Source organism: Populus alba, chromosome 10 (genome assembly GCF_005239225.2).
Source record: "Populus alba chromosome 10, ASM523922v2, whole genome shotgun sequence".
Taxonomy (NCBI): domain Eukaryota; kingdom Viridiplantae; phylum Streptophyta; class Magnoliopsida; order Malpighiales; family Salicaceae; genus Populus; species Populus alba.
The window spans coordinates 4,821,161-4,848,524 of record NC_133293.1 but is presented as its reverse complement, the minus strand read 5'-3'; the positions used below and the strand labels follow the sequence as shown (position 1 = coordinate 4,848,524).

At 34.8% G+C, this 27,364-nt stretch overlaps 1 protein-coding gene across 2 annotated transcripts; it reads right to left on the bottom strand.

The window, feature by feature from the left end:
• Window positions 1–24,139: 24,139 nt before the first annotated feature.
• Window positions 24,140–26,726, bottom strand: LOC118034544 (uncharacterized). 2 transcript variants are annotated; one of them, XM_035039877.2, is made up of 2 exons: window positions 26,487–26,726; window positions 24,140–26,356 (listed from the first exon to the last, which is right to left on the bottom strand). In XM_035039877.2, exon 2 carries the CDS (start codon window positions 26,349–26,351, stop codon window positions 24,477–24,479), a length of 1,875 nt encoding a protein of 624 aa, XP_034895768.1. In that variant the 5' UTR covers window positions 26,352–26,356; window positions 26,487–26,726; the 3' UTR covers window positions 24,140–24,476. The 2 variants fall into 2 exon arrangements, with proteins under 2 accessions (XP_034895768.1, XP_034895767.1); XM_035039876.2 differs by having other exon boundaries at window positions 24,140–26,353.
• Window positions 26,727–27,364: the final 638 nt, after the last annotated feature.

The window sequence follows — 27,364 nt, the reverse complement described above, 5'->3', positions numbered from 1 at the left end:
CTTACTTTTGGTCATGTACATTAAGTGGTAGACTTTGTAGGGTATCCTCATCATTTTCAAAAAATATGGCTGAAGAAGATAACTAGTCACTTCATAATGTGAATAATCGAGTTAGAACACTTCGAGACCACATGAATCCTACAAGAACAAGTGTACCCTCATGCATAGTTTTCCCTCCTGATGCATCTCATTCTAATTTTAAGCCAGTCATAATTCAACTTTTACCTTCTTTTCATGGTTTAGATCTAGAAAATCTATACTTGCATTTGAGAGAATTTGAAGAACTTTGTAACACCTATAATAACTTAAATTGTAGCATGAATACGATTAGATTAAAGCTTTTTCCTTTTTCATTAAAAGATAAAGCTAAAACATGGCTATAAAATCTTAGGTCAGGATCCATTCATGCTTGGATGAAATGCAACAACAATTTTTAAAGAAGTTTTTTCCATCTCACAGAACCAATTCTTTCAAAAGACAAATCACCACTTTCACTCAAAAACCAGGTGAAACATTTTATCAATGTTGGGGTAGGTATCGAGACTTGCTTAATAATTTCCCTCATCATGGTTTTGAAACATGGAGATTGAAGGGTTAACACCTAAAGATAGGCAAATAGTTGAATTGATGTGCAATGAAACTTTTGAAGATAAAGACCATAATGAAGCAATAGAGTACCTAGACTTGCTAGCTGAAAATGCGTAAAATTGGGACACTACAGGCACTTATGAGGCACCAAGTAAAACCCAACCTCATACATCTAGTGGAGGTATGTATAACCTTAGGGAAGATCATGACCTCCAAGCCAAGTTTGCATCTTTAGCTAGAAAAGTTAAGGCATCAGAATTGAAAAAGAGTGGTCAACTAAAATCTGTTCAAGACATTGTGTGTCAAATCTATGAAACAAATGAACATGTAACCAATGACTATCCAACTTTGCCTTCTTTCAAGGAATGTCTTTATGAACAAGCCCATGCTTTAAATAGCTTTCAAAGGACCAATCATAACCTATACTCGCAAACATACAACCCTGGTTGGAGAAATCATCCAAATTTCAGTTGGAAGAGTGATAACAATAATGCATAAACTTCACAACCACCGTTTCAAGCACACCATAATTTTCAAAATTCTCATGGATATGTACCTCCTTATGCTCCACCTCTTAGAAGAAATCTTGAGGAAACATTGCATGTATTCATTGAAAAGCAATAGATAATCAACACTCAACTTGCTTAAAGCATGAAAAATTTTAAAGATGCTCTTGCAAAATTCACATCTGCTCTCAGTTTTAAAGAGAAAGGTAAGTTTCCATCTCAACCACAACAAAATCCAAAGGGGCAATACAATGCAAATGCAAGTAGTTCTGGAAGCCAACACATGGATCAAGTCAAATCAGTCATCACTCTTCGCAGTGGTAAGGTTGTTGAAAAACCCACTCTTGAACCTTGTGAGAAATATGATGAGTCAATCTCTGAGGGTAAGGAAGGGGTTGAATCTGAACATTGTAAAGAAAAGACTGATTTTCCACCAGCACTTCCATTTCCTCATGTCATGACCAAACAAAGGAAAGTCAATCACAATTTTGAAAATTTAATGACTAGAAAAGATAATTTCTCTTTACCTTTCATGGATCAAATCCTAGAGTTGTAAGTCATGAATTTTATTGTTTCTTAAATGGCTATTCAGGTTACAACCAAATTGAAATTGCATTGGAAGATCAAAAGAAGACTACTTTCACATGTCCATTTGGTACTTTTGCATATCAAAGAATACCTTTTGGATTATATAATGCACCAACCACGTTTCAAAGATGTATGCTAAGCATATTCAGTGGTATAGTTGAACGTTTCCTTAAGATTTTTATGGATGATTTTTTTTGTTTTGGGTGATTTATTTGATAATTGTTTAACTAACTTGGAAAAGGTTTTGAACAGGTGTGAAGAGAAGAATCTTGTACTGAATTGGGAAAAATATCACTTTATGGTAACAAACGACATTGTATTTGGTCACATTGTTTCATAAAAAGGAATTGAGGTTGACAAATCTAAAATCGAGTTAATTGCTAACTTGTTAACACCAAAATCTGTTAAAGATGTTAGATCATTCTTAGGACATGCTGGTTTTTACAGAAGATTCATCAAAGATTTTATTGTAATATCTAAGCCCTTGAGTAACCTTTTAACAAAGGATAATATTTTTGAATGAACTGAACAATGTGAACAAGCCTTTGTTAAACTTAAAAGCTTGCTTACTTATGCTCATGTCATTCAACCTTCTGATTGGTTACTACCTTTTGAAATAATGTGTGACGCTAGTGATTATGTTGTGGATGCTGTCTTGGGACAAATAAAAGATAAGAAACCTTATATGATTTACTATGCAAGTAAAACTTTAAATATTGCTCAAATGAATTACATTACCACTGAAAAAGAATTACTTGTAGTACTATTTGCATGTGTCCAGTTCAGATCTTATCTTGTTGGCTCACCTGTTGTCGTTTTTAGTGATTATGCAGCTTTGAAATATCTTCTCTCTAAGAAAGATTCTAAGGCTAGATTTGTGCGGTGGATTTTGTTACTTCAAGAATTTGATATCACAATCAAAGATAAGAAAGGCATCGTAGATTATTTGTCAAGATTAACAACCGATTCGAGATCTGATAGCACACCAATCAATGACTACTTTCCTAATGAATCTTTATTTTCTATCTTTATAATGCCTTGATTTGCTAATATTGTTAATTTTTTTGTTTCAAGACCATTGCCAGCTCATTGGAGTACCCAAGATAAAAGAAAGTTCTTGAACGAAGTGAAGAACTTTTATTGGGATGACCCTTATTTATTCAAATCTTATCCTGATCAAATATTTTAAAGATGCATTCCTGACAATGAGGTAAGTAGTGTCATTAAATTTTGTCATTCTAAGGCATGTGAGGGTCATTTCCCATCAAGAAAGACAATTGCAAAAATCTTACAAATTGGATTTTACTAGCCCATCATGTTCAAGGACTCACATGCATTCTGCAAGACTTGTGGAAATTTTCAAAAACTGGGATCTATTTCAAAACATCATATGATGCCTTTAAATCCTATTCTTGTCATTGAGATCTTTGACTGTAGGGGTATAGATTTCATGGGTCCATTTCCTCCATCATTTGGTTTCTTGTACATATTAGTCGTAGTAGATTATGTTTCAAAATGGATAGAGGTAAATCCAAGTTGAAACAATGATCACAAAACAGTGAAAAAGGTTTTAAAAGAAAATATTTTAAGTCGATTTGGAATCCCTCGAGTCATGATAAGTGATGGTAGAACACATTTCTGGAACAAGCCATTTGAGTCTTTAATGAAGAAATATGGAATCACACATAAAGTTGCCACCCCTTATCACCATCAGATGAGTGGACAGGTAGAACTTGCTAATAGGGAGTGTTGCACGCCGGAAAATCCGCGCGGCATCGGCTGGCGATCTTTATCGTTGTTTATCGTTTGCTTGAATTGGTTCGTTGGAGTCGCCACCTAGTAATTTATTGAAGGCTACTAGGAAACCGGATGTACTGGTCTGTCAGAGATTGCGGGTAAGGGACTGGTTGTGGTTAGGGAAGGTATTAGCACCCGTAACGCACCCTACCTGAGGTAAGCTGCTTCGCGAATTTAATGCGTTAAAGAAGTTTTAATAATTGTCTTTTCATCGGAAATTAGAAATATAACTTACGTATAAGTTAATAATTCTTAACCGTGATCCAATCAAAATATTAAATTCTTCTTTAATATCTGCAATTTTATCATTAAAAAATATAAAAATAAAACAAATACAAACACCCACATTCACTTTTACTATATTATTTTTGTTTCTTTTCTTTTTTTTGGTTACATCCACATTTACAACATACAAATAAAAATTCAAATTAAACAAATATTACATCAAACAATTTTAAAAAATTACAAAATAAACCCTAAAAAATCCCTAACAGTGCAGGGACCAGTTCTGTGAAACTCATGGGCAGCAGGAGCACTGGCGGCGCGTCTCCCCACGCGCCACCGTCACTGGCGGCGCGTGGGTTCACGCGCCGCCGCGAGAAACCAGAAAAGAACAGGGGATTCGGGATGTCTTGTTCCCCTCTGTCTTCCCACGCCGGCGGTGGAGGTCACCGTCACCTGCAACAAGGGAAACAACGCAAAAACAGCAGTAGATTTTAAATTTTTCTTTGGTTTCAAATCTGTTTTTGTTCTTTCTTCCTTCTCCGTTTTGGATCTACTTCTTCTCGGTTTCGCCTTCTTCTCTGCTTCCGGTGGTGGCGAGGCCAAGGGGGAACGGCCGTGTGTGGGCTGCTGGTGGCCTGTGATGGCTGCGGTGGAGAGGGGATGGTTGTCCGATCTTCACTTCTCTTGGCAGATCTGATGGGTGTTGGTGCTGGTGGCCGCTGGAGGCTATTCGGCCAGTTGATGGAGGTCGACTGAGAGAGGGCCGCTGGTTTCTTTGCCTCCGAGAAGGGAAGGACCGTCGCTGTCTGGCTGGAAGAAAGAGCAGAGACGAGGAGGTGCTCTCCGATTTGTTTCTTTTCAGCGGTTTGGGGCGGCGGCTTCTCCTTGGTTTTGGGTGACCGCTGCAGAGAAGATTTGTGAGGGGGTAATGGTTTCTTTGTGGCTTGGGGCCGGCTGAGGAGAAGGGGAGAGTCCGGCTGAGGGAGAGGAGGGGAGAGTCCGGCTGAGGTGGCTGCTCCGGTTTTGTTGGCTGGAAAAGGTGAAGAAAATGGGGCAACGGCGTGGGTAGAGGCTGAGGGAAGTGGCTGTTTGGCTTTTGTTTGTGGCCGGCGGCTGTAGGAAAAAAATTAAAACCAGGGGGGAAGGGGGGCGGCAGGCTTGGTAGAGATAGGTTTAGGGTTATGTTATTTTTTTTGTATTTTCTGATATTTTAAAATTGCCCCCCTCTTGAATGTGTTGAGAAGACTAGTATTTATAGGTGAAATGTTGCTAGGTTTTTCAACTTGGTCCCTCAACTTCTTTCTTTTTTGTAAATTTTGATTTTTCTTATTTTTTTGTATTTTTTTGAAAACGAGCAATATCAATGTCGACTCAATGAGGAAAATCAATGATTTAAAAATGATGCGCGAAAAGTCGGACGTGTTTGAAAATCTTTTAAAAATTTAAATTCTTTTTTAGACGACGTTGAAAATGCTAAAATGACGATAATATATTAAAAAAACATATTTTTTGGATTTTCATTGTTTTTTCTCTATTTTTGGATTTTTTGAAAATATATTAAAAACATGGGTCAAAAAATGGGTAGCAACAGGGAGATCAAACAGATCTTGGAGAAAATAGTGAACCCTAATCAGAAAGACTGGTCTTTAAGACTTAATGATACACTTTGGGCTTATCGAACTGCTTATAAAACATCATTAGGTATGTCACCTTATAGACTATTCTATGGAAAACCTTGTCACTTGCCTGTGGAACTTGAACATAAAGCTTATTAGGCTATTAAAGCTTTCAATTCAAACCTTGATGATGCTATTTAGCTACGAAAATTACAAATAAATGAGCTTGAGGAAATAAGAAATGATGCATATGAAAATTCAAGAATTCATAAAGTTAGAATCAAAGAGTTTCATAACAAGAAAATACTGAGAAAAACATTCAATGTTGGTCAAAAAGTCTTGCTTTATAATTCTTGACTCCATTTATTTCCTGAAAAACTAAGATCAAGAAGGAGCGGTCCTTTTATTGTGAAACATGTGTATCCATATAGAGCCTGTGATATCGAAAATCCAAAGAATGACAATGTTTTCAAGGTAAATGGACATCATTTGAAAGTTTACTTTGACAATTTTTCAGTTGAACATGACTCTATTGAATTGGGTGATCCTGTATATAAAGATTGATTCTTTTTCTCACATTGTTTTTATGTTTCTTTTTGGTATGACTCTTGTTTTGATGGTCTCTCTCACCTCAGTCAAATGGCGGACAACGGTACTCTGTGACTCTTAAGTCGGCTCTTTTAGTTTCCCATGATAACTGATATCTGTGTATATATTTGTGCAATTCTTTGCTCTTTCTCCTTTCTTTGAATCTTTCCTCCAATTTTCATTTAAAAATGGACACCACTCTTGAAAAATTGAAAAAGTATTTTCCCGCTCCGCCTAAGAATGCGATTACAAAAATTTACTATGTTAGATGTGCAAGATTGAGGTTGTTAATGAATCATGGAATTCTTGAAGATATTCGCTGGCTGATTGAAGCAAAGGTCTGATTATCAAGTGAATCCTCCAATTCTTTCATTTCATACATGCCTGGAACAGATAAAAGCACTTTTATGAAGAAACGTCGTGCAAAACGACTAAAAGTCTGTCATAGATGTGCTAGATGGACTTGTAATGCAGCATGTCGTTCTTTAGGAATGGGATCTGTAAACCATGAAGAAAAAATACAATTCATTAAGGATGGCCTAAGTAAGGGGTCTTTAGATAATCTTCTATTGACTTTTGAGACGCACTCTAGTGGAGATGTGCATCATGCAATTCATGATTTATGGCCACAATTCCATAAAGAACATGCTTGTCTTAGTCTTGGAAATATGACTAAAAAAAACCCTGTTTGCCAATTTTTAAGAAAAGTGGATAGGAAAACCAAGGAAAGATGAGCCATGATTAGTACTTAAAAGTGCATGTTTATCAAGGTTTTATATCATCATTTTGCACTTGAAGTATCAATAACTCCTTAATTAAAGCATGTTTTATAATAACAAGTTTGATACTATAAGATACCTTAATTTATGGTAAATGCTCATCTTAAATGCAGGCCTATCACATAAATAAAAGGATTGATTGATGAGTTTAAGTATTGAAAGTGAAAGGACAAAGAGATGGCCAAACTTAGAAAAGAGATGCCGGTGCAGTCCAAACCGGAACATTGCTCGGTAATTGGATCATATCTGGAGCTCTAGATCTCGGATTTAGGTCCATTTTATATGGATGGAAAGGTAAGGCCTACAACTTTCATGAGGAGCCCAAGATTTAAAAAGGCCGTTTTGAAGTCCAAACTGAAGGAACAACGAAGAAGTCCGAAGCTGTCCTGCAGCCTAGACACTATTTAGTGTTCAGCCCATATCTTGAGTTCTAGAAGTCCAAATGACCTCATCTTTTTTTTGTTGGAAAGCTGAGACAATTTCCTAGAACATTCTTGAGGATTCTGGGCAAATTATCATGTTAGCAATGACGTCTTGTTCAGACAAGAAGATAAGGATTGTCACCAAGTCAAGATGTGGCCACCCACTCATCAATTAATTAACAAATCAATAGTTCCAAATTTTGGCCTATAAAAGGAGGCACTTACCATGTATTGAGGCATCTTGGTTTCCAGATCAAGATCATGCTTTGCTTTCTCTCTTTGTATTGCTTATGTTTTGCTTTCATTAATATCAAGTTTATGCATTTCATTTCCTTTCCTTTACTTAGTTAACTTCTTTCTCATTTATGTTCTTATCTTGTTCATTTATGTTTCTTTCTTTCATTATGTTTAACTAAGTTAATTATGTCAAGGTGAAAAGGGTACACTAATGGTGTAAGAATAAGTATAATATAAACTTAACATGGACCTTAACGTTGGATACTAACATGTTTTATATTTGTTATCTTGTTCACTTTTAATACTTTGCTTGTTAAATGGTTAATCTAGATTTATGTTGTATAACACTTGGTACAACAAATACTTGGTACTTTCATAGCCCATCTGTATGGTATAACCGACACCTGAGCTATGAAAGGAACTTGATTTGTTGTTAACATAAGTTATAATCATGAATGTCTGCCAACATTTACAAGTATTAGCTTTATTCGAATAAGATAACTAATGTAATCATGTTAACAGTTTATAATCTAATTGGAACTTCCTTTATGTGTGGTTTCCAATTGAGTAATAAAAGTTTATACTATACTTGTTTGAAGTACCATTAGTGGATCCTCTAACCTTGACATTTATTTTTATCGTTGTTTAATCCTTACATTAATCTTTCAACTCAAAGTTCTCATTAATTTCTTCCTTCTCTTCTTTATTATTGTTGTTGTTGTTGTTATTATTATTATTATTATTATCTGTTCATAAACTCAGTATATAGGCTGGAAACCTGTGACCCGATCTTTTAGATCATTCTCAGGTATAACAACGCCACGTACTGAGTATTATTATTATTATTACTATTACTAGTACTACTATTGTTATTATTATTGTTATTGTTGTGTATAATTTATACAATTAACCTCTCTGTGGTTCGACCCCGGTCTTGCCGGGTTATTTATTACTTCGACACTCCTGCACTTGGGAGAAGACATCAAGCTTTTGGTCGTGTCAAGTTTTTGACGCCGTTGCCGGGGAGGTAAATTCTTGTATAAATTATAATATTTAATTTATTTTCTCTTTTCACTTTTCATTTTATCTAACTTTTGTTTTCTTTGTTTTGTTTTGTTTCTTTGTCTTCTATTTTCTTTTCTTCTTTTTATTCTCTTTTTACACGTGCATGTGAGTTTGGTCATGTACATTAAGTGGTCGACTTTGTAGGGTATCCTCATCATTTTCAGAAAATATGGCCGAAGAAGATAATCAATCGCTTTATAATGAGAATAAGAATAACCGTATGAGAACACTTAGAGACCACATGAATCCCATAAGAACAAGTGCACCCTCATGCATAGTTTTCCCTCCTGATGCATCTCATTTTAATTTTAAGCTAGGCATTATTCAACTTTTACCATCTTTTCATGGCTTAGACTTAGAAAATCCATACTTGCATTTAAGGGAATTTGAGGAGGTCTGTAATACATATAATGACTCAAATTGTAGCATGAACACCATTCGATTAAAGCTTTTTCCTTTTTCATTAAAAGATAAAGCTAAAACATGGCTACAAAATTTGAGACCAGGATCCATTCGTGCTTGGGATGAAATGCAACAACAATTTTTAAAGAAGTTTTTTCCGTCTCACAGAACAAACTCTTTCAAAAGACAAATCATCACTTTCACTCAAAAACCAGGAGAAACATTTTACCAATGTTGGGATAGGTATCGAGATTTGCTTAATACTTGCCCTCATCATGATTTTGAAACATGGAGATTGGTTTCACATTTTTATGAAGGTTTAACACCTAGAGATAGGCAAATGGTTGAATTGATGTGCAATGGAACCTTTGAATATAAAGACCCTAATGAAGCAATGGAGTACCTAGACTTGCTAGCCGAAAATGCTCAAAATTGGGACACCACAGGTACTTATGAGGCACCAAGTAAAACTCAACCTCTTACATCTAGTGGAGGTATGCACAACCTTAGGGAAGATCATGATCTCCAAGCCAAGTTTGCATCTTTAGCTAGAAAAGTCGAGGCACTAGAATTGAAAAAGAATGGTCAATTAAAATCTGTTCAAGACATTGTGTGTCAAATCTGTGAAACCAAGGAACACTCAACAAATGATTGTCCAACTTTGCCTTCTTTTAAGGAATGCCTCCATGAACAAGCCCATGCTTTAAACAGTTTTCAAATGCCCAACCATAATCCATACTCACAAACGTATAACCCTGGTTGGAGAAATCACCCAAATTTTAGTTGGAAGAGTGATAGCAACAATGCAAAAACTTCACAGCCACCGTTTCAAGCACACCATAATTTTCAAAATTCTCATGGATATGCACCTCCTTATGCTCCACCTCCTAGAAGAAATCTTGAGGAAACATTGCATGCATTCATTCAAAAGCAAGAGACAATCAACACTCAACTTGCTCAAGGCATGACAGATTTTAAAGATACTCTTGCAAAGTTAACATCTGCTCTCAGTTTCCAAGAAAAAGGTAAGTTTCCATCTCAACCACAACAAAATCCAAAAGGGCAATACAATGCAAATGCAAGTGGTTCTGGAAGCCAACACATGGATCAAGTCAAATCAGTCATCACTCTTCGTAGTGGTAAGGTTATTGAAAAACCCATTCTTAAACCTTGTGAGAAAGATGATGAGTCTATCTCTGAGGGTAAGGAAGGGGTTGAACCTGAACATTGCAAAGAAAAGATTGATTCCCCGCTAGCACTTCCATTTCCTCATGCCATGACCAAACAAAGGAAAGTCAATCACAACTCTGAAATTTTTGAAATTTTCAAACAGGTAAGGATCAATATACCTTTGTTGGATGCTATTAAACAGGTTCCTTCCTATGCTAAATTTTTGAAAGATTTGTGCATTATGAAGAGAAAATTGAATGTGAAAAAGAAAGCCTTTTTAGCCGAACAAGTAAGTGCCATTCTTCAGAACAATAATGCTTTGAAATATAAAGACCCTGGTTGTCCTACAATTTCTTGCTTTATTGGAGAACATAAAATTGAAAGAGCTTTACTTGATCTTGGAGCTAGTGTGAATTTACTTCCATATTCAGTTTTTCAAAGTCTCAATCTAGGTGAGTTAAAACCAACTTCAGTAACTCTTTTACTTGCCGATAGATCTGTAAAAGTGCCTAGAGGAATAATCGAAGATGTGTTAGTACAAGTCGATAAATTCATTTATCTTGTGGATTTTATTGTCTTGGACACGCAACCTGTTGAAGCATGTAATTCATTTCCTATTATTTTAGGACGTCCGTTTCTTGCAACTTCTAATGCATTGATTAATTGTAGGAATGGACTCATGAAGTTATCTTTTGGAAACATGACATTGGAGATGAATATTTTCAACATTTGCAAGCAACCTGGAGATGATAATGATTTACAAGAAGTAGATCTTATTGAAGAATTAGTTCATGATCAACTTGAATCTACTTTGAGTAAAACTGAGTTGGATGAATCTGAAGATTTGCAAATGATTTATTCTCAGGAAGAAATCACGGATGAAAAAGGCACCAAAAATATTGATGCTGATCTTGTGTCAAAAGTGACAACAGATTTGACATTTGACATCCCACCAATCGATGATTACTTTCCTGAAGAATCCTTACTTTCTCTCAGTTCAATGCCTTGGTTTGCTAAAAATATCAATTTTCTTGCAACAGGAGATTTGCCAGCTCACTGAAGTACCGAAGACAAAGGAAAGTTTTTGAACGAAGTGAAGAACTTTTACTTAGATGACCCTTACTTATTCAAAAATTGTCCTAATCAAATATTTCAAAAATGCATTCCCGACAATGAGATAAGTAATGTCATTAAACTTTGTCATTCTGAAGCATGTGGGAGTCAATTCTCATCAAGAGAGACGACTGCAAAAATCTTACAAAATGGATTTTATTGGCCCACCATGTTCAAGGACACACATGCATTCTGCAAAACTTGTGAAAATTGTCAAAAAGTTGATACTGGTCAAAAAGTTTTGCTTTATAATTCTCAACTCCATTTATTTCCTGAAAAACTAAGATCAAGATGGAGCGGTCCATTTATTTTGAAACATGTGTATCCTTATGGGGCCATTGATATTGAGAATCCAAAGAATGACAATGTTTTGAAGGTAAATGAACATCGTTTAAAAGCTTACTTTGATGAGTTTCCTAGTGAAAATGAATTCATTGGTTTGAATAATCTTATTGATAAAGGTTGATTATTTTGTTTTTCTCACATTTTTTTTGTTTTTTAGTGTGACTTTTGTTTTGCTAGTCTATCACCCCGGTCAAATGGCGGATAACGGTACTCCGTGACTTAAGTCGGTTCTTTCAGTTTCCCAAATAACTGATATCTGTATATATTTGTACAATTCTTAGCTTTTTCTCTCTTCTTTGAATCTCGTCTCCAATTCTCTTTTGAAAATGGACACCACTCTTGAAAAATTGAAAAAGTATTTTCCCGCTCTGCCTCAGAATGCGATTACAAAAATTTACCGTGCTAGGTGTGAAAGATTGAGGTTGTTAATGAACCATGGAATTCCTGAAGATATTCGTTGGCTGATTGAAGCAAAGGTCCGATTATCAGGTGAGTCCTCCAATTCTTTTATTTCACACATGCCTGGAACAGGTGAAAGCACTTTTGCAAAGAAACGTCGTGCAAAACGACTGAAAGTCTGTCACAGATGTGCCAGATGGACTTGTAATGCGACATGTCGTTCCTTAGGAATGGTATCTGTAAACCGTGAAGATAAAATACAATTCATTAAGGATGGCCTAAGTAAGGGGTCTTTAGATAATCTTTTATTGACCCTTGAGACGCATCCTAGTGGAGATGTGCATCGTGTAATTCATGATTTATGGCCACAATTCCATAAAGAACATGATCGACTTAGTCTTGGGAATCTGACTAAAAAAGACCCTGTTTGCCAGTTTTTAAGAAAACTGGATGGGAAGCCTATCCCCTACCCATAGAGGGCGTTTAAGCCGTTCTTGGACGTAAAACCAAGGGAAGATGTGAGCCACAATCACAACTACCTGTACATACATGCTTTGTCAAAATAAATAAATAAAGAGAGAGAGTGTGAGACTACAGTTGGCCTACATGGAGGTGGTATGATTGCATTTTCACTTTTTCATTTATAAATTCTTCTCTTCCTTCCCTTCATTTCTACTCATCCCATACATTCATCAAATATAGAAGTGTGTAGAAATGGCAGGTTCCTCAAGTCATCATGTAAGAAATATTTGTGTTTTCGGTGGATCCAGTCCTAGGAAAGAAAAAGAGTTTTTAGAATCAGCAAATCATCTTGGTCAAGTACTAGCTGAGAGAAAGATTCATTTAATGTATGGGGGAGGCAGCCTTGGGTTAATGGGAGGTGTGTCAATGGCTGCATTTTTAAGAGGCAGTCAAGTTTTGGGGGTTGTCCCCAAAGCTTTAGCAAATGGGGACATCATTGGAAAAACAATTGGAGAGGAACTACAGGTCCCAACAATGTCTAACCGACTGAATACCATGTTTAACCATGCTGATGCCTTCATTGCCTTACCAGGTGGTCTGGGCACATTGGAAGAGATCTTTCATATTTCATCTTGGGCCCAACTGCACATTCACCATAAACCTATAGGTTTGTTAAATGTTAATGGTTTTTATGATAAGTTGCTATCTTTCCTTGATCAAGCTGTGGAACAGGAATTTCTAACATCTTCAACACGACAAATCATAATCTCTGCTGCTACTGCTGAACAATTGATTGACCAACTACAATCTTTCATCCCTGTCATTGATCCTTGCATGAGTCGCCTAGATTGGTCAGCTAAGGAAAGCCGTAAAAAGCTTAGATTAGATTTGAGCCTTCATCTGTGAAACCTTGTGTCTTTTGGTTTTATTAATAGCATATTATTTTGTTTTGTTACTTCTTATATTTGTTTAAGTGTCTTTCAGGTTTATCATTGTTCGTTGTTTCAGGTGATGTCTTCTATACTCTATCTTTCTACCTTAGGACATTGAGGACAATGTCTCGTTTTCGTTGGGGGGAGAGGGTAGTAGTTTAAAAAAAAAAAAAAAAAACTAACCAACTAACTGTTTTTGTTTTTAAAACCATTTGGCAAAACTGTTATTACTAGGATGGCAGAGTAAAGAGGAATTATTCTTGAGACGCATCTTAGTAAAAATTTTCTAACGGTTATTTGCAATATTCATAACAAGGCCTATTAGAATACTTCTTGAAATATTCAGGTTTACAAACTCTCGCATTGTTATCACTTGATTCTGCTCATATACTCATTTAACAAGTATTATTAAACCTTCATTTTCACACACACACTTTAACATATGATTGTGGGTTGCACATTGGATTATTACATTATTTATGTTCTTTTGTTGAAGGTAACAACTAAGGGTAAGGGTTAGTATATAATTTGCAAAAAAAAATAAAAATGATGATAATATTGATGATAATAAAAACGTAGATAAGTTTGGTTTCGTAGCCTCCCTAACCTAAGCAATTAAGCCCGAAGGGGTGTTTTAACACCTAATACCCTAAAGTCAACTGACTTGGGAGTTATTGGCCCAAAGCTTGTTACATGGGTTAAGGAGAAAAGCTTAAGGAAATCAAACATTGCACTATCTACGTATCAGTATCTGCAACCCGAGTTGTTAAGCTCGTAGGGGTGTCTCAACACCTAATGCCCTAAGACCAACTGGTCTGGGAGTCATTAGCCTAAAACTCGTTACATGGGTTAAAGATACATTATGTTTTAAGTTGTATGTGTATATAAATAAAATTAAAAAAAAAAAAGAGAAGAAAAAAAGAAAAAAAAAAAGAGAGAGAAAAAAAGTAATAATAATAATAATCCCAACCCAAGGAAGTTCACCTTAAACATTTGAACATAATATTGTTTTCTTCCAACAAAAGCCCCATCATCTATGTTTTCATATATTGAGCACATAAAAAGAAGGTTTATTAATATCTTGTTTAAGAAGTATGAAGCAGTAATATAAATTTAATGAGAGTTTGTTTATCTGGATAGATTAATAGAAGTTGAATGATGAATGCCTTGCTTTGTGATACTTGCAAATTGTTTCTCTATTTTAACGCTTTAGATTACTAGGGACTAGTAATAAGCTGGTTGGGGGGTGTGATTAGTACTTAAAAGTGCATGTTTATCAATGTTTTATATCATCATTTTGCACTTGAAGTATCAATAACTCCTTAATTAAAGCATGTTTTATAATAACAAGTTTGATACTATAAGATACCTTAATTTATGGTAAATGCTCATCTTAAATGCAGGCCTATCACATAAATAAAAGGATTGATTGATGAGTTTAAGTATTGAAAGTGAAAGGACAAAGAGATGGCCAAACTTAGAAAAGAGATGCCGGTGCAGTCCAAACCGGAACATTGCTCGGTAATTGGATCATATCTGGAGCTCTAGATCTCGGATTTAGGTCCATTTTATATGGATGGAAAGGTAAGACAAAGCCTACAACTTTCATGAGGAGCCCAAGATTTAAAAAGGCCGTTTTGAAGTCCAAACTGAAGGAACAACGAAGAAGTCCGAAGCTGTCCTGCAGCCTAGACACTATTTAGTGTTCAGCCCATATCTTGAGTTCTAGAAGTCCAAATGACCTCATCTTTTTTTTGTTGGAAAGATGAGACAATTTCCTAGAACATTCCTGAGGATTCTGGTCAAATTATGATGTTAGCAATGACGTCTTGTTCAGACAAGAAGATAAGGATTGTCACCAAGTCAAGATGTGGCCACCCACTCATCAATTAATTAACAAATCAATAGTTCCAAATTTTGGCCTATAAAAGGAGGCACTTACCATGTATTGAGGCATCTTGGTTTCCAGATCAAGATCATGCTTTGCTTTCTCTCTTTGTATTGCTTATGTTTTGCTTTCATTAATATCAAGTTTATGCACTTCATTTCCTTTCCTTTACTTAGTTAACTTCTTTCTCATTTATGTTCTTATCTTGTTCATTTATGTTTCTTTCTTTCATTATGTTTAGCTAAGTTAATTATGTCAAGGTGAAAAGGGTACACTAATGGTGTAAGAATAAGTATAATATAAACTTAACATGGACCTTAACGTTGGATACTAACATGTTTTATATTTGTTATCTTGTTCACTTTTAATACTTTGCTTGTTAAATGGTTAATCTAGATTTATGTTGTATAACACTTGGTACAACAAATACTTGGTACTTTCATAGCCCATACTGTATGGTATAACCGACACCTGAGCTATGAAAGGAACTTGATTTGTTGTTAACATAAGTTATAATTATGAATGCCTGCCAACATTTACAAGTATTAGCTTTATTCGAATAAGATAACTAATGTAATCATGTTAACAATTTATAATCTGATTGGAACTTCCTTTATGTGTGGTTTCCAATTGAGTAATAAAAGTTTATACTATACTTGTTTGAAGTACCATTAGTTGATCCTCTAACCTTGACATTTATTTTTATCGTTGTTTAATCCTTACATTAATCTTTCAACTCAAAGTTCTCATTAATTTCTTCCTTCTCTTCTTTATTATTATTGTTGTTGTTGTTGTTGTTATTATTATTATTATAATCTATTCATAAACTCAGTATATAGGCTGGAAACCTGTGACCCGATCTTTTAGATCATTCTCAGGTATAACAACGCCACGTACTGAGTATTATTATTATTATTATTACTATTACTAGTACTACTATTGTTATTATTATTGTTATTGTTGTTATTGTTGTGTATAATTTATACAATTAACCTCTCTGTGGTTCGACCCCGGTCTTGCCGGGTTATTTATTACTTCGACACTCCTGCACTTTGGAGAAGACATCAAGCTTTTGGTCGTGTCAAGCCACAATTACAACTACCTATACATACACGTGTTTTTTCAATATATATATATATATATATATATATATATATATATATAGAGAGAGAGAGAGAGAGAGAGACTATAGTTGGCCTACATATAGGTGGTATGATTATATTTTCAATTTTTTATTTATAAATTCTTCTCTTCCTTCCCTTCATTTCTAGTGAACCCATACATTCATCAAATATAGAAGTGTGTAGAAATGGCAAGTTCCTCAAGTCATCACATAAGAAATATTTGTGTTTTCAGTGGATCTAGTCTTGGAAAGGAAATAACATTTTTAGAATCAGCAAATCATCTTGGTCAGGTACTAGTTGAGAGAAAGATTCATTTAGTGTATGGGGGAGGCAGCCTTGGGTTAATGGGGGGAGTGTCAATAGCTGCATTTTTAGGAGGTAGTCAAGTTTTGGGGGTTGTCCCTAAAGCTTTAGCATAAGGGGACATCATTGGAAAAACAATTAGGGAGGAATTACAGGTCTCCACAATGTCTGATCGAATGAATATAATGTTTAAACACGTTGATGCCTTCATTGCCTTACTAGGTGGTCTGGGCACATTGAAAGAGATCTTTCATATTTTTTCTTGAGCCCAACTGCACATTCACCATAAACCCATAGGTCTATTAAATGTTAATGGTTTTTATGATAAGTTGTTGTTTTTTCTTGATCATGCTGTGGAACATGAATTTCTAACATCTTTAGCACGACAAATCAATATCGCTGCTGCTACTGCTGAACAATTGACTGACCAACTATAATCTTTCATCCCTATAATTGATCCCTCCATGAGTCGCATAAATTGATCAACTAAGGAAAGCCATAAAAAGCTTAGATTGGATTTAAGCCTTTGTTTGTAAGAACTTTGTGTCTTTTGGTTTTATTATTGTGTTTTTTTGTTTCTTATATTTGTTTAAGTGTGTTTCAGGTTTGTTAGTGTTTGCTATTTCAGGTGATGTCTTCTATACTCTATCTTTCTACCTTAGAACATTGAGGACAATGTCTCATTTTGGTTGGGGGGAAAGGGTAGTAGTTGATATTAAAAAAAAAAAACTAACTGTGTTTTCTATTTTATAAATTATTTACAAAACTGTTGTTACTAGGATGGCAGAGTAAAGGATTTTTTTTTTTTTTGTTAAAATGACTCTTGAGACACATCTTAGTAAACATTTTTAACAAGGTCTATCAGAATACTTCTTGAAATATTCAGGTTTACAAACTCTCGTATTGTTATCTATTGATTCTGCTCATATGCTCATTTAACAAGTATTCTTAAATCTTAATTTTCACACACACACTTTAACATATGATTATGGGTTGCACATTGGATTATTACATTATTTATGTTCTTTTGTTAAACGTAACAACTAAGGGAAAGAGATAATATATAATTTGCAAAAACAAAAAAATGATGAAAATAAAAATGTAGATAAGTTTGGTTTCGTAGCCTCCCTAATTTAAGCAATTAAGCCCGAAGAGATGTTTTAACACTTAATACCCTAAAGTCAACTGACTTGGGAGCTATTGGCCCAACGCTTGTTACATGAGTTGAGGAAAAAAGCTTAAGGGAATCAAACATTGCACTATCTACGTATTAGTATCTGCAACCTGAGTTACTAAGCTCGTAGGGGTGTCTTAACACCTAATGCCCTAAGACCAACTGGTCTGGGAGTCATTAGCCAAAAACTCATTACATGGATTAAAGATGCATTATGTTTTAAGTTATATGTATATATTAAAAAAAAAAAGATTATAATCTCAACTCAAGGAAGTTAACCTTAAACATTAGAACAAAAAATTTGTTTTCTTCCAAGTAAAGCCTCATAACTATATGTTGATATTTTGAGCACAAAATAAAGGTTTATTAATATCTTGTTTAAGAGGTATTGAGTAGATATATGAATTTAATGACAGTTTTTTTATCTGGATAGATTAATGGAAGTCGAATGATGAATGCCTTGCTTTATGGAATTTGCAAATTGTTTTTCTATTTTAACACTTTGATTACTAGGGACTAGTAATAAGCTGGTTGGGTGGTGTGATTAATACTTAAAAGTGCATTTTTATCAAGGTTTTATATCATCATTTTGCACTTGAAGTATCAATAACTTCTTAACTAAAGCATGTTTTATAATAACATACCTAATAATATAAAATACCTCTAATTTATGGTAAATGTTCATAATAAATGCAGGCCTATCACATAAATGAAAGGATTGATTGATGAGTTTAAGTATTGAAATTGAAAGGAAAAAAGAGAGGGCCAAACTTAGAAAAGAGATGTCGGTGCAGTCCAAACTGGAACACTGTTTTGTAATTGAGTGATATTTCGAGTTCTAGATGTCCAAATGACCTCAATGTTTTGGATAAATTCGATAAGATATAGGCCTACAACTTTCATGTGGAGTCTAAGATTTAAAAAGATCGTTTTCAACTCCAAATTATAGCAATAACGGAGAAGTCCGAATCTGTCCTACAACCCAAACACTGTTCATCCCATATCTCGAGTTCTAGAAGTCCAAATAACCTCATATTTTTTTCCTGAAAAGATAAGACAATTTCCTATGACTTTCAAGAATACAGGTGGTTCTAGTTCTAATACTAGCAATGATGTTTTATTCAGACAAGAAGATAAGGATTTTCACCAAGTCAAGAGTTGGCCACCCATTCAACAATTATTCATTAATTCAATAGTTCCAAATTTTGGCCTATAAAAGGAGGCATTTGCCATGCATTTAGGGGCTTGGTTATTTAGATCAAGAACTTGTTCTTGCTCTCTTTCTTTATATTTTTTTTGTAATTCTTAAGTTTTGCTTTCATTAATATCTTGTTTATGCTTTTCATTTCCTTTCCTTTACTTAGTTAACTTGTATCTTATTTATGTTCTTTATTTTGTTTATTCATGTTTCTCTTCTTCATTATGTTTAGCTAAGTGACACGACCAAAAGATTGATGTCTTCTCCCGAGTGCAGGAGTGTCGAAGTAATATATAACCCGGCAAGATCAGGGTCGAACCACACAGAGGTTAACTATATAAATTATAAATAACAATAACACAATAACAACAACAATAATAACAGTAGTAGTAGTAGTAGCAGTGATAATAATAATAATGATAGTAATAATAGTAATATTAATAATAAAGAGGACTTTGAGATGTAAGATTAATGTGATGATTAAACAATGATAAAAACAAATGTCAAGGTTAGAGGATCCATTAATGATAAAAACAAATGTCAAGGTTTGAGGATCCACTAATGATACTTCAAACAAGTAGTATAAACTCTTATTACTCAACTGGAAACCACACACAAAGGAGGTTCCAATCAGATTATAAATTGTTAACATGATTACATTAATTATCTTATTCGAGTAATGCCATACTTGTAAATATTATCAGGTATTCATGGTGATAGCTTATGTTAATAACAAATCAAATTCCTTTCATAGCACAGGTGTAGGTTATACCATACGGTTGGGCTATGAAAGTGCCAAGCATTTGTTGTACCAAAGGTTGTTCAACACAAATCTAGATTAACCATTTAACAAGTAAAGTATTAAGAGTGAGCAAGATAATAAATATAAAACATGTTAGTATCAAACATTAAAGTTCCCATGTTAAACCTTTAGATTTAGCTAAACATAATGAAAGAAAGAAACATAAATAAACAAGATAAGAACATAATTATATAAGGAAAGAAAATGAAAAGTATAAACAAGAGATTAATATAACATAAAATAAAACTTAAACATTATAAAATATAAAGAAAGAGAGCAAGAGCATGATCTTGATCCGAACAACAAGATGTCCAAATGCATGACAAATGCCTCCTTTTATAGGCAAAAATTTGGAACTATTGATTTGATGAATAATAGTTGAGTGGGTGGCCACATCTTGACTTGGTAACAATCCTTATCTTCTTGTTTGAACAAAACGTCATTGCCAATGTCAGAATTAGAATCACCTTTACTCATGAAAGTTCTAGGAAATTGTCTTAGCTTTCTAGGAAAAAAAATTGAGGTCATTTGGACTTCTAGAACTCGAGATATAGGCTGAACACTGAACAGTGTCTGGGCTGCAAGACAAATTCAAACTTCTTCGTTGTTGCTATAATTTGGACTTGAAAACGGTCTTTTTAAATCTTGGACTCAACATGAAAGTTTTAGGCCTATGTCTTAACTTCCCATCTATATAAAACAAACCTAAATCCGAGATCTACAGCTCCAGATATGACTCAATTACTGAACAGTGTTCCAGTTTAGACTGAACCAACATCACTTTTCTATGCTTTACCCTCTCTTTATCTTCATAATTTCAGTAATTGAATTCATCAATCAATCCTTTGATTTATGTGATAGGCCTGCATTTAAGATGAACATTTACCATATATTAAGGTATCTTATAGTATCAGACTTGTTATTATAAAACATGCTTTAGTTAAGGAGTTATTGATATTTTAAGTGCAAAATAATGATATGAAACCTTGATAAACATGCACTTTTAAGTACTAATCACTAAGTTTATTATGTTAAGGTGAAAATGTTACACTAATGGTGTAAGAATAAGTATGGTGTAAACTCAACATGGACCTTAATGTTTAATATTAACATGTCTTATCTTTTTATCTTACTAATTCTTAATACCTTGCTTGTTAAATGGTTAATCTAGATTTGTGTTGTATAACACTTGGTACAACAAATGCTTGGCACTCTTATAGCCCAACCGTATGGTATTTACCTACACCTGTGCTATGAAAGGAACTTGATTTGTTGTTAACATAAGTAAGCATCATGAATTCTTGAAAATATTTAAAAGTTTGGTGTTACGTAAATAAGATAATTAATATGATCATGTTAACAATTTATAACGAGTTATTAATGACAAATCATCCGATTGGAACCTCCTTCGTGTGTGGTTTCCAAATTGAGTAATAAGAGTTTATACTATACTTGTTTGAAATACCATTAGTGGATCCTCTAACCTTGACATTTGTTTTTATAATTGTTTAATCCTTACATTAATCTCCCATCCCAAAGTTCTCATCAACTTCTTTATTATTATTATTATTATTATTATTATTATTACTACTACTACTACTATTACTATTATTATTACTGTTGTTATTGTTGTTGTTGTTGTATTATTGTTGTCTATAATTTATACAATTAACCTCCATGTGGTTCGACCCCGGTCTTGCTGGGTTATTTATTACTTTGACACTATTACACTTGGGAGAAGACATCAATCTTTTGGTAGTGTTAGGTAGCCAGACCCAGTCCTTTTTGAAGTGTTGATGGGTTCGATGGGTCAGAAGAGATCCAGGTGTGCGGGGCTGTAAACCATAGGCTCCCAGGTATGCAGAACATCAGCGTGTGGTTCAGGCTAATGAGTCCTACCTTAGACCTAAGAGAATTGGATCCTGCTATAGATCCCATTAACTTTGGGTCCAATCGCTAGGACCCTTTAGCCTTGGCACAACACCAAAGATACTTGGGTTTTGCCTTGTCGATGAACCCATCAGCCTTGGCTCCCGTGCAGACCCAAGAGAGGTCGGTACGAACACAGGACCAATTACATTTGGGTCCGGATGATGGACCCATTACATATGGGTTTGGATGATGGATATGTAGACTTGGTAGGCGACCAAATCCAGGGGAATATGGACTTGGCCATAGGAGTCCTGGACTTGGCTGACGACCAAGTCCAGTGTACTTGGACTTGACAGGAGATCAAGTATAGGGTACATGAACTTGTTGTAGAACCCCAGTGCAGGTCAGAAGAGACCTAGTAGCGGGTTTGCACCCAGAGCATGAGTCTGCAGACCCCAGGCATGTAATTTTGCAACCCCTCGCGTTGGTCTGCACCCACCGCCTGGGTATGCAGCCCTTGCACCTAGGTCTGTAGACCTTGGGGTGCGGGCTTACAGACCTGCCTGCTTGTGTCTGCAGCCAGGCGTGCGGGCTTGCAAACCTACTTGCCTGGGTATGCAGCCAGGCGCGTGGGCCAATCCCTATCGCCCAAGGCTGTGCAAACCCAATGCCAGGTGTTTGTAGCCCGAGGCCGCGGCTAGCACGCGGGTTTGGCCTAGCGTCAGGTGTTTGTATCCATGTTTTTATATTTTTTCAATCTTTAAAAAAAATTATGGTTTTTCTTCAACGGCAATAATAATTTTTTAAAAAAAATTTACTAATGATGACAACAACAATAATATTAATATTAATTTTTTAATTTTACCCTACAAATCAAATCTATTTTTTCTTTTCAATATTTATAATATTTTCTACAAATGTATTAATTATTATATGAATAATATTAATTATAATCAAAATTATAATATTTATAATAAAAATAACAATATTTTTAATATTAATAATATTAATTATAATAAAAATCATTATATTTATATCATAATAATAATATTCTTAATATTAATACTTTTAATTATAATAAAGATAATAATATTTAGAATAAAAATAATAATATTTATCATATTACTAATAATATTAAACTTGTTTTGGCCAAAGTTTTTATAGTAATAATTTTTTAAAAAATTATTAACTATTAGTGATAACAACAACAACAATAATTATTATATATTTTTTTTTTCATTTTTCTTCTCTACAAGATATGCAAATGCAGCTGCACGGATCTCCAACTCTTTAAGAGGGTCTGCAGAATCGAGGTGCAAAATAATATAAAAAATTAAAAAAAAAATTGAAGAAAAAAAAAATTACTATAGTGAACTTGCTTTATATATATATATATATATATATATATATATATATATATATATATATATATATATATTTGAAATGCAAAAATAAATATATTCAAAACTTCCGTCTTTGCCTATTAATCAAATAAGTTGGAATTACTATATCGTGAACTTGCTTTACAAAAGGAAGCTGTACTTTATACATGCTCGTGTGTTAAACAACATTTTGCCTGCAACGAAGCAAACAACTCCCATCAACTACTCAACTAGAAAAGACTCCCAAAGGTCATTTTCAATTCTCTTTGTGTTTCAAACAAGTCAATCAATACAGGATTATAGAAGTCTCTCTGCTTTTCCTTTCTCCTTTTTTTTTTCTTCTTCAATAAACGAATCCACTTTATGTCAAAGCTATATATTATAGTGCCACCGAAAGTCAAGCATATTGATCAAATAAGTGAAAATAAACCATAGATTGCTAGCTAAATTCCATGGGGTTCATCATCTTCGAAGCACACTCTCGCTTTTGCCAAACAAGTTCTCGTCAAATACAAGCTACAGTTGTTAGAAATCCAATCCTGTGAATTTAAAGTCGTTTTCCAATGCCAAAAACATCTTTAACAAGAGTGAAGAAAAATATAAAACAAAGAACATGCCATCTTCTTTTCTGCATATCAACTACATGCATCCAGAACTTCAGGGTAACGTGTTTGAAACAAATGTAAAATCCGAGAATGTACTGAACAAGCATGAACAAAAACACACACATATATATATAAAATCTTACATTACCTATCTTCAATAATGAGATCTTGAAAATAGCTATTTTCATTAGGAGCAACAGCTCTAAATGCAATGAAGAAAAAACACACAAAATACGATTCCAAAATATGAAATTTTTATTAAGATTTCGCACATGAGTTTCTGTCGCAGAAAGAGTTGGGAATGAATTACCATCGCTATATTTTACCTAAACACTTAGTTCCTATAAACCAACTGCTATAAAGTGGCCTGCAGAGCACATAACAACTGCTTGATTACCTTGAAGTACATTGCTTGCACGAACTGCTAAATCAAGTGCAAACTCACTTATGATGCATTTCATGCATATGATGAGCTTATACCACCAAGCAGTTTTTGATGCCTGAACTGCAGATTTCAACAATGCAATGAGATTGAACTTCTTAAAACAACACTGAACTCCTACCAAATCCATGTAATAATTACTGTAGATCATGATAATAGATTCCATAGCTATTGTCTTTCGAAATTTACAGCATCTCATAATATATACCTTTGTACAACAATGCATCTATAAACAAATAAAGAATCCCAATCCTAACTGAAAGTGTGGTGTGAACCAACATGTGAAAATCACTACGTCTAGAATTTACCTCCAAATGCCCGCAGCCCATATCAACATAAATTTTTAGCTTTGCCTGCAACTCCTTGCACTGGCTAGTTCTGCAAAGCTGGCAACAGTGCTCCTCACTGTTTATTGACAGCCAAAAGAATAAATCAACTACCTCCTTCACTTGCTATTTTGAACACAGAGCATTGAGCAGCACATGAGCCAACATGAGGTCGACAAAATACTGGTGGCCAATTTCACCATCCCTCCACTTCATCTTAGCTGGACCTCTGCCATAGTGTACTCCGTCATTGCACCGATTGTCAAAATGCCATGGAAAAGTCATATCAAAGTCATCTATCACACCAGTAACCAACCCAGCTTGCCTAAATTTCTCTAAAGCAACCCAATTATATACCTCCATCTTGTTCGGATTAAATTGCAGTGTCCTTGCATACCCACCGGTGGCTACCGTTGTCCGGTAAAAGATGAGTGGAACTGCCAATCCTCTCTGCCTCACTGAATCCATAATTTCTTTCCAGAATGATGCTGCATAGTCAGCTCCCGCCGTATATGATCTCAAATTTCGCCAATGCACACCATCATGTAAACCTGAATTCATGATTATAGTGTCTGGCAACGTGTCCTCTGAGAAGTACTTCTTCAACAAATTCCTAAATCCTTCATCCGCCAAGGAATTAAATCCTTCATAATTCAGTGTTTCATTCCAATGACCATTGAAAATGCTAGTAATCCGAACAGTCTGAGAAGCATCGTTCGGGTTTGAAAAGTTCATATCAAACCGTCTAGGAACTGATGGTATTTGAGGCAAATCCAACACAAAATTGAGCATGTTTCTTATAGTATCAACATGATTCGAATCACCCCAAAAGAAAATCCACCGATTCTTCAAGCAATTCCAAGAAGAATCAGCTGAAAACAACCTAAATGAACAATGACTAGAATACACCCAGCCATTACTCTCTAACATCCCTAAAGAACCACTACACCAAGGACTTTGGCATGGAAAATCTGGCGCGAGACAGCGGTACCGGCCATCGTTACTAATTTGACAGCCATCATTTTTACCATACCTAGTCCACCTTCCTAACCAAAGATCTCTAATGAAATCAGATTTTTGACAAGTTTTAATCTTTGGCAATTGAGTGTGACCTTTAACAAACTTGATTTGAAACTTACGCAATTGTTTATCAAACGCAAATCTCCACGGTGAAAATTTAAGACCTTCAAAATGCCTATAGAGCAAAATAACAGTAAGATTATAATCACCAGCAAAATCAGGATGAACTTGAAGCGAAATAGAGTAAGACCCATTTCCAAAATCTCTGACTAAAGGCCTTGATTTCCATGTCTCCCCTGAAAGATCGGTCTCAAAATAATCTCCACCTAAACAAACAAGATTCTTGGACTCATCCAGTGCTTGAAAACCAAATTCATGACGATCACCAGCTGTCAGCTCAATCAAATCTTTATCATCCAGTCCAGGAATCACGATCTCCACTGTACGTGACTCTCTACAAGGCTCCCCTCCGGAGGCTAACCACCTTGAAAGAAGATACGCAGTCAAGTTTGGCTCCAATTCAGTTGATACCCACTTCACATTACCACCTGATTGATGCCTTCCTGGGGCTGGATTCTCCAAAACTCCATCTAAATGATTCTGAGGAAAAGAAACATTCTTGTCTTTGTTTAGTACCATGTTGAATCTGGGAGGGGCACTGGTATTATTGTTGTTGGTCTCTTGGGCTAATGGGGTGTCTGCTGTGACGTTCTTTGTGATTGTAGAGAAGTTTTGAAGGGTTTGCTGCTGCTGCTTCTGCTCGGTTAGAATTGCGAGAGGGTGTTGTGTGTGAGGTTTAATGGTCAAAGATTGCTTGGTGAACCTTCTTGATTCTACAACGCTTTTAATGGTACCACCATCCATGCTCCAAACAACAACCATGACAAGGAAAACAAAAGCTGTGAGCATGTGAAGACGCCATTGAAGCACACAGTTTGAACGGTAAAAAAGCCATGATTGGTTCTCTCCCTTTCCAGGCATATCTGCTAAGAATTAACACAAGAAAAGAAACAAAAGAAAGAGAAATTTGACAAAAACAAGAAGTAGTATGCAAGTAAAGAGTTTTGTCTGGGAGACAATTATTTGACGACAAGAAGTCTAAATTGCACAACACACCGAGAAAGATTTAATCTTCTTCTAAAAAAAACAATAAGCCTCGATTTTCTCGAGATGATAAACAAGGGAGGAGGTGTAGGCTCCTATTATTATGATTATTAGAAGCCCTTTTGAGAGCTGAAATTTTCTCTGTCAACCGAAAACGAAGGTTGTTATTCTTAGTAGCAAATTCAGCAGTAGATTTTGCCTTTTCTTTTCTTTCCTTTCTTTTATTAGTTCTATCTGCCTGTCCGTTGTTACAATTGTCAAGGTAAAAAAAGAGAAAAACACGGGGTTCGTTGTTAAACTGGAAAAGCCGTGTAGCTTGTAGAGACATACATGAATCAAATAAATTCCCTTCAAGTGGCAATCAATTCGGTTAACAATTATATCGCAATCTTTTCACGGATTGTGAGATTAGTTAAGAAATATACATACCGGTCTGGAATTTCATATTTATTAAAAAATTATGTAACAATCTTATGAGATAGAGACATGTTAAACAACATTCAACAAAATTATTGAAAAACTCAAATTAATTATTTATGGTTTTAAAGGTAAATCTTACACTCAATCTAAACGAAATTGTGATGTTAAATGTTTTAGATGTTAAGAGAACAAATATTATGTTTCAAGGTATCCAAACAAGAGAATAATGGTGATGAGAGACAATGAAGAGGTAGAATATGAAAGTGACAAATTTGAATATGAAAACATGTCACCATTGGATGATAATGAAGAAGATGAGTTAGCATTTTCAGTTAGGGAATCTATAGTTATAGGGTGTACACTTCAAGTTTAGATCAAGGAAGATGAAAGTGATTGGAAAGGAAAAATATTTTCCATACGCGATACTATATACAAAACAAGGTATGTAGTTTAATTATAGATAGTGAAAA

Excerpts from the sequence above, each read along its gene's own strand:
- LOC118034544 (XM_035039877.2), bottom strand. The coding sequence starts at position 26,351 with ATGCCTGGAAAGGGAGAGAACCAATCATGGCTTTTTTACCGTTCAAAC.